Here is a 9,046-nt window from a genome sequence, read left to right as displayed (position 1 = left end):
CAGCAAATTGCCTGTAGGCTACTACGGCTCAAGTCCATTGGTAACGCTCATGTAGGTCTCCAAAGCCTCCCAGAGACATGAGTAGAACACGTACTCATAAGTGTCAGGATGCAGCAATGTCTCCCTCTGCATCTGAAGTTCTGGTCTCGAGCTGACCTTATCAATCGCTTGGCACCTTGACGCAAGCTGAACTGTGTTTGATAGCCCTTCATCTATACATCCGCTGATAAAATGATCAACACCGCGCGCTCTGTTATATATCAGGTCACCCCCCCTACACTTGTGGTTCAGCCCAACAAAAACGTTAAAAAAGGCAAAAATCCAATATTAACTGAATTTTACTTTTGTTTCCAATCCAGTTTCTGATTTTCTTTATCTTGTATGACTAATGACAAATTTAGAAAATAGTAGCAATTATCTATTTGCTGACCAGTTAAAAAAAATAGAAAATTGGATTATTGAATACATTTTTTATTTGGATCAGATGGCTGGAGCAGATAGAACAAAGCACTGCAAAGCGTTACACGGACCCAAAGAGGTCTACAATAGCCTAAATTTAGTTATTTTTTTTAAAATTATGCATTGTTTACTTTTTTATAAAATTCGTAGGCTGATGCCTGGCAACAACAATTGTGTTTAAATGTAGGTTACTGCTTTAGCCTCAGGCAAGCTCAGAAGGGGTGGAAAGGGACTGGTAGCTTGAGAGCGTCGTGTTGGAGACTCATGGTGTAGGGCAATGACTTTTCATTGGCAACAATATTAAACCAACCAACAATATAAAATATTAAGAAGAGCTTTTTTATGAGTTAAAAATTATTTCTGGCCTTTATTTGTCCGAATCTGAGGCCTGGCTATAAATAGAATCCCGGCCATAATTTGAGGATTTAGGTATGCACGTGTGTTTCAGGCATAGTGCAAACACTAATCTCTGACTGAAAGTGCACAGAACTTGTGCATTTGAGAGCTCTCTCTGTAATGTTTCATGTAGGGTTATGTCAGTTAAGTAAGGGATAACGGCCGCCAAGGTGTCCTGTTATACGGAATTAATGGACGAGGGCGAGAGGCAAAGAACTCCCCGACGTGCAGCGGAGTTGGCTCCAACATAGGCCCGAGGCCTTGTGAGAGGCCTGGGCTACCTTCTGACTCCAGAGCCCTGCAGAGCTCTGCTAGGCCCTGGGCAGCATGCAGACACCCACCCTTACCACTCTCTTCACCCCAAGCATAAAAGTAAGTCCAGCATAGGCCCAGGCTGCCTTCTGACCACATGGCTGCCCTGTAGAGCTCTGTTAGGCCCTGCAGCATGCAGACACCCACCCTCACCACTGTCCCCACCCAAGCCTAACACTAGCCGGCTTCAGACCGTCAAGCCAGGCCAGGCTAGGGTAATTTGAGGGGCCACCTGGTGATAGTAGCCCAGGCTAAAAGCCTCATGACCCTGACACGTTTGTTTTCAGACTGTCAGTGTTGTGATAGTGTTGTAAGGCTGTGTTTACAAATCCGCTTGGAGCTCCAGTGGAATTTTGATTTCATGACGATGTGCCGCTTGAGTGGCCACCCACCAGCCTAGCACCAAACTCCGAGTGCACAGTAAAGGAAATAGGATTTTGAAGGCAGCAGATGCTCCTGCTAAGAACCAAACCAGACTTGGTTCAAATCTACAGATCTATGGCTACTGGAAAATGTAAGGTTCATTTATCAAATGCTATTTTGAAGTATTAAAAAACATCTTTATTTTAGAATTTCTGAACGAAAGGGGCTGAAACTAAAATTGGAGCTTTTACGATAGTTCTTTAAGTAGGCTATTCCACACTATCGATAGCATAAAACACACTGGCAGGAATAACTGAGTGGGACGTTTGTCTATGTTAATTAACTCAGAAGTTCACTTTTAATTTTAGCCTACTGTGCTACATGGTGACCTCTGGACAGAGTTAGCCTACAGGCAAACATCTTTAATACGGACGTAACCGCTATCACTAAACTTGGTATATTAGCAAATACTGCTTTCATAGCCATTCCATTCTATCATGTTTCTCAACTTCACACACCGGCTCTAGCACCAGATGGCCCATCGTTTAGGGTTGGCCAGAAATCAGGGGCCAGTAGCACCAATATAGCCCCCAAGTGGCACCAGTTGGCACCTGCACCTGAAGGTGTGAAAGCAATTAGCCCCGGCACAGCCTGGCTAGCTCGGCTTTGCCTCAATGGTCTAAAGCCGGCTACTGACTCCAGCAAAGCCCCAGGCTGCCTTCTGACCCCAGGGCTGCCATGGAGAGCTCTCCTAGGCCCAGGGTGAGGTCTAGTCGCCCAGTCAGGCGGTAGGCTAGGCCTCCTCCAGGGCTCTACTAAATACAAAGCACTAATTTATGACATGATATTGACTTTTTATACTATTACTATTATACAACTTAATATTTTTTTCCATTTTAGATGGAGATGCACTTTGTTGGACGGCTTCACTCTGTGTCTGGCTTTCATTGGTATTGGTATCGTAAAAGCACCAATTACCGCCCCTTTCGTTCAAAGATTCTAAAATGATGTTTTTTTAATGCTTAGAAATAACATTTGATAAATGAACCTTACATTTTTCAGTAGCCATAGGTGTGTAGATTTAAACAAAATCTAGTTTGGTTCTTACCGGGCCTTTTACTGCCTGAAATATCCGATTTTGTTTACACTACTCGGAGTTTAGTGCTGGGCTGGTGGGTGCCTATTTCCGACCTTTCTCACGGCACATCAATGGTTAGACTGAGAATTCTCGTCGCAAATCAAAATTCCACTGGAGCTCCAAGCGGATTTGTACACGCAGCCTTACAACACGGTTTACAGCTCTTCGAGTCACGGTAAAATGTAATTTTTGGTACATAGCTAATTTAGACTTTACACGTCTGGTGTGGGTGCTTGCATTTCTTTAGGAATCCGCCGTCTTGGTTTGTATAGAAATGAATATTAAGTGACACATACACGTAAGAGAGTGGTAATAGGTGGCGTTCCTATATCGGTGTGATTGTTTTGTTGGTCACAATGATTTACATGATTATTGTATATAATCAATAAATTGCTTTTGAAATAAAGGTTGCATTTTATTTCTTCAAGTGCATGGACAAACATTCCATAGGGGTCAATATACTAAGGTAATCTGTACCAGCACAGGTACATTTAACAGGCAAAAGGAAAGGTAACGTCTGCCGAGATTCAGATATGTTACGGTATTCGTTGGTACCATGGTATGGAGTAGAGATCTAGAGCTAGAGTATGTGTCAAGGCGTTCTTGAGATATCGGATTCAAGGTATTTATGATGTTGACTTTTGACCTCCAACATCAAAGAGGTCAGTCCAGGGGTCAGGCGGTAGGCTAGGCCTCCTCCAGGGCGCTGAGGTGTGGGTGTGTGTTTGCAAGCAGCCCTGGGCCTAGGGAAGCTCTCCAGGTCATACTTGGGGTGAGGTGGCAGCACTTGGATATACAGTGCATGAAAACCATTGCGGAAAAATGCATTGAAAAATGGCATTTATCACATTATTCCAAAATTAGAATCTTTTTCCCTAATCTTCTGCCAATTGTGCCATTCATATCACTAAATATATCGTTGTACTGTCACGTTGGGTTAACCGAGCTAGCTAATGTTTGCACAGTAAACGGAAAGTGAATGGGAACGGCTAGTGCTGTTCGCTAGCTAGGTAGCAGATAAGGACTTTGGTTAAACTTGCAAACTAACCTGAAATAACACACGTTCAGCAACTTTGTGGTAGTCTACTAGTTCTAGCAAATCTATGTTAGGTTAGTTATCAACTGTCTCTGGGTCTAGAGCCTTTGAGAACAAATAACTTAGAACAAGAGCTTTCCTGAGACAGTGACAGATCACAAAGTTAGTTTTCTCTTTATTTATTTAGTTGGAAAATACAACTTCAATGTCTGAATGTTAGGAAGACATGTGGCTTGTAGAAAATGGGTTTGTAACTTACATTGATGAATGTAGGGAAATTCTGCAGATGAATCCTTGAAGCTAACATGCAGACGCCAAAGACTGAGCTGTATTTCGCATATGTCCCTTGCTGGCCACCGTTATTTTAAAATGGTGCACGTACATGGAGAGTCAACCCTCAGCTATGTAGTATATGTAAATGAGGATTTCTAATCCAATAGGTATGCTTCAAATTGGTGGTGGTGGTAATTAAACATGAATGGGACCATATTTATTGTATTTACAAATACAAAGAGCTCACTCATTTATTCCACAATACAATTCTGTGCAATAGAAAGTTTAATATAATCTCATTATTAGTCATGCCACTACAATTCATAGAAAATGCCTGTTACAATCTGTGCTTCTCACATAAAGCGTATGATTAGTTCTGGGCATAGAGATGTAAAAAGGCAATTTTATTTTTTATGTTGTAGTACACAATACATATCCACAGCATGCATGAGAAAGATGTGATGAGGGGCTGTCCAGTGTGTCTGGGCGTGACCTGGAGAGCACCACAGCCTGGGGTGGGGCCTGTGGAGAGCAAAGCTAATGGGTCAGGGCCCTTTGTGGATTCTGTCGTGTCTAATACCACTGTGAGCCAACCTAGTGCCTTGAGATAGTGTTTATTGCTAATGACACTAAATAAATGCTAAAAGTTCCATGTAATTTGAATTATAAATAAAGCCATGTGTATTCTAACGCTGCAAAACAAACTGATTTATCTCATCAAAAAATATATTTTTACATTTTCAGTTCCAATTAAATGGATGGATACAACACATGACAGAACTCTTAAGAATAAAAGAGCAGATAATATGAGGAATTGGGACTAAATTACCCGCTACAGAGACCTTGTTGCTGTCTTCCCCATTAAGTGTTTCTTTGTGTTTTGCTCGGGCCTTATTAAAATAATGTAACATTTTGGAGTGAAAATGCAAAGCAGTAATCCAAAACTAGATGCCAATATGGCAAATATCTCAACTGCAACTGTGAACTTTCCAGGAGAGCTGACATAAGCAGGAATAAAAGTGATCCAGACTGCACAGAATATCAGCATACTGAATGTGATGAATTTGGCTTCATTAAAGTTATCAGGTAGTTTACGAGCCAGAAAAGCCAGTATGAAACACAATAGTGCAAGGAGTCCAATATAGCCTAATATGGACCAGAATCCTATAGCTGAACCCACATCACATTCAAGAATTATTTTATTGTGGTTAAGGTTCATATTCTTGTATGGGAATGGAGGGGATATAGTTAACCACAGGACACATATAAGCACTTGTATGAGAGTGAAGCCAAGAACACTGAGTCTCTGTTGCAGAGGCCCAAACCACTTCATGACATTACTGCCTGGAAGAGTGGCTCTGAAGGCCATTAACACCACTATTGTTTTCCCCAGAACACAGGAGATGCAGAGAACAAAGGTGATCCCAAACGCTGTGTGACGCAACATACAGGACCACTCAGAGGGCCGACCAATGAAAGTAAGAGAGCAAAGGAAACACAGAGTCAGTGAGAAGAGCAGTAAAAAACTCAGCTCTGAGTTGTTGGCTTTGACAATTGGCGTCTCTCTGTGTATGTAGAACACAGCTGCCACCAAAATGGTAATTAATGTTCCAAACAAAGAAAAAAATACAAGAACAATTCCCATAATTTCAGAGTAAGAAAGGAATTCAATATATTTTAACACACACTGATCCCTATTCTCATTTGACCAGTACTCCCCATCACAAGGTATGCAGTCATTAGAATCTGAAAAAATATTTAAAAAGATGATGTAATGTTTCATCATATATATGTCAAAATATATGTTCTAGTTGGATTGAAATGGCATATACCTGTTTCATTGCTGATCTCTCCCTCTCCACATGGTATACAGTCATAGCAGCAGACAGGCCTGCCTTTCTGTACAGCCTTCCTGGTGCCTGGAGGACAGCTCTCACTGCATACAGACACAGGCACCTTTTTGATATAGAGAGGGACAAAATAACCATAATTAACTGCTGTAAAACATTAAGCCATTAGTTGAATCTATAGTATTAGCAGATTCCTGCTGTTCTTATACAGTGATCTTGTTTTTATGCTTTACCTTGGTTTGACCACCAGCCCATATCATGCCGACTTGGTCCAGAATAAAACGCTGCTCTGGGGGCATTGATGTGTCATACATTCCCACAGATCTGAACTGCAAAGTTCCATCATCATCCGGCTGCCAATTGACCAGCTCATACCTGGCTGCAGGGTCTCCCTTGGAGTCAAAGAAAATCTGCTCCCCAGTTTTAGAGGTGTAATTAACCTTCTTTAAATATTCAAGCACCTGTTGGTTAAATTAGTAGTCAAATTCACATTGTTCAAATTACTTTTTTTGAATTATACTCTCTTGATCTTAAATGTACCTTTTCAGGAACTAAAATATTTCTATGGGTTTCATTGGAAACTGCTGCATCCATGAGAAGATTATGTAGAGAGTGTGCAATGGCATATACAGCTGTGTAGACTTTATTGGAGATGCGCAGCTCAGAAACATCTGTGTACTGATTCTGCAGAGTCTGTAAGCTCTCTGATCCTGTGCACTGCGTGCCTTCAAAGGCGGCGTTTTCAAATGAGCACTGAAATGCTGTCTCCCAAAACTCTCTGAGTAAGAGGTTTTGTGGTGCTTTCGAGGGATGCACATTGATGAGAAACTCCTTCAAGCCTTCCAGCTTTACATTTCCAATTGCAAACCCTACAGCACCCGTTAAGAATCTGTAGGCTTTTGTTTCCGATAGGCCTTTAGAAGTGATCCATGACTCACTGCCCACCCATTGCAACCCTGACACGTTATGTTGTGCCAGCTCATTTAAAAGAGGAATTATGTCCCCAAGTGCTAGAAATGCCACCACTACTTTGGCAGTGGCCGTTTTCATCACCTCAATGATCCTCAGTAAATCTTCTTTTGGATCCGTTCGGAAATAGGCTTCAGAATACTCTACACAAATACCAAGTTCTTGTGCAACTTCCACAAAGGTGGCAATTCCATTATTCCCATAATCACCCCTACTTCTGACAGCTCCAACCCAAGTCCAGCCAAATAGCTTGACCAGTTGTGCCAGTGCTCTGCTCTGGTAGTAGTCACTAGGAATAGTTCTGAAAAAGGTTGGGAACCTCTTTGTGTTGCTGAGACAAGCACATGTGGCAAAATGACTCACCTAGAAATTGGATTAAAAGGCAAAAAGAAGGCTGAATGAAAAACAATTAAAGTTGCCTAGCATCAGAAATATATAATTTTTACAGTCTTGTTGATAATAATGTACGTTTTTTTAAACATAATTATAATGTGTTACCACAGGAATGCTGAAGGGTCCCACTGCAGATGACATGCCAATAGTGGGAGAGGAGCTAGATTCCCCAACAATGGCTTGAACAGCCGGTGGTCGTTGGCATGATTCTTCACTCAGTGTCTCCCCATAGCCATTCATCAAAGCCATAGCTGAACGGATTGCCAGGGAAATAGAGCCACAGGAGTCATATATTTTATATCCCAGAGTTGTGCCAGGGAGGAGGTTTGTGTTGTTGTTTATTTCCTCTATCGCAAAAATAAGTGTCTGAGCAAACTGAAACTCACGCAGATTCAGTCTGTAACAATATTCATGATATACAAAATACAAGGACTTAAAATAGTTGATGAAACCTAACAATGTTAGTCTTTACAATAATTGAAACCTAATAATGTTATTAGTCTTTACAATAATTTAGACATTTGTGCCTTTTTCAAAATGTAAAGTTATAACTCATTATCCATTAATGTAAAATTAATAATAAATAAAATAGGCTCCTCTCAGTACAAACCTTATACAAGATGTAGGCTCTGGCTCTGATGTAAAAGTATGAGTCTTCACCTGTGGCTCTCTGTGTATTGAAAAAACTGCCCCAATATTGATATCTCCCTCGGATGACAAGAGAGGCCGTGCTGGCTGGCCCAGCAGACTGCAATTCTGCTGCATCAGTCCATTAGCACACAAACTTGCAAGGAGTAGAAGCAGAGTTGTCTGTATCATGACTATGATACACAAAATGCAGGCCAATGAAATGATAAAGCGAGGAGCCCCAGTTTATAGTGATCAAGATACCCCCACAGGGACCATAACTCCTCCAATAACACATGCAAGCACGTGAATTCAGCCTGAGCATAGAATAATGGCTGATTTAATAACTTGTGTGTATATTGGCTGAATTAATAGCGATGTGTGTATAAACTACATCTACCACATAGCAGTGCAAAATAGGACCACATCACATCTAATACAGTATGTGAAGAAAATAAACTATGCCCCGCCGTGCTCATTGCAAAGAGCAAGTTTTGCATTCTCTCCCGCTGATGATACAATTATTGTTTAACAAAGCAATACAATATACATGGTTCATACCACTGCTTGGTTGAATTTCCTATTCTGATGCGGTCTTTAGAATGTCAATTATTTTTCATATATTTGCACACCTATGAAGTACTTCCAGTTTTTTGGCCGCATTAAGCTTGTATATGAATTTGCCAAACTCCTTGTGAAGTTTAAATTAACTGTCATGTTGCAACAGAGTTACTAATTAGCGATCTTATACTGTCAGAGCTTGGCCTGATATGCTATAGCCCCAAATCGCAAACAGTGGCATAGTTATCGGCAGTAAGCTAAACGCTTCCCAAATAGCATTTTTTAACCAGTAATATTGTTCAAAACATCACCAAACCTCTAGCCTGGCGAGCCAGACCCACATTAAAATGTAGGGTCTGGGCACTCACCGTTCGCAGTGCTCAGTACGAGGGGCGGGATAATCAGTTGTCTTTCAAATTCCCTCTGCACGCAATAGGACGCAATAGGATATTTGTTTTCAAGTAGCAAAGAATTCAAGCCAAACCGTTGCAACTTTGCCATCAATCATTATGTTAAGCCCACCAAACGACTATACACGATTTCAATGCCTGATTAATTCGATTTCTGGAGCTCACAAGCCAACGGAGAGTTGCTAGACTAGCCCTGGCAGCAAATGTAAATTCGCGTCTAGATTTCTAGGCTACCAAACCTCGTCAGTAGCTTGCTTAG

The 9,046-nt window shown here is 41.3% G+C and overlaps 1 protein-coding gene across 1 annotated transcript; it reads right to left on the bottom strand.

The window, feature by feature from the left end:
- Positions 1-4,809: 4,809 nt before the first annotated feature.
- Positions 4,810-7,954, bottom strand: LOC143121075 (extracellular calcium-sensing receptor-like). Its single transcript, XM_076281471.1, has 6 exons — positions 7,800-7,954; positions 7,295-7,586; positions 6,368-7,159; positions 6,061-6,288; positions 5,810-5,933; positions 4,810-5,723 (listed from the first exon to the last, which is right to left on the bottom strand). Exons 1-6 carry the CDS (start codon positions 7,952-7,954, stop codon positions 4,810-4,812), a joined length of 2,505 nt encoding a protein of 834 aa, XP_076137586.1.
- Positions 7,955-9,046: the final 1,092 nt, after the last annotated feature.

This window comes from Alosa pseudoharengus, unplaced genomic scaffold (genome assembly GCF_046254945.1).
Source record: "Alosa pseudoharengus isolate Yale_2024_CS ecotype anadromous, Long Island Sound unplaced genomic scaffold, YU_APseudo_1.1 YU_APseudo_1.1_scf_13, whole genome shotgun sequence".
Lineage (NCBI taxonomy): Eukaryota > Metazoa > Chordata > Actinopteri > Clupeiformes > Clupeidae > Alosa > Alosa pseudoharengus.
The sequence above is the reverse complement of the archived record's forward strand: the minus strand, read 5'-3'. Positions and strand labels throughout refer to the sequence as shown.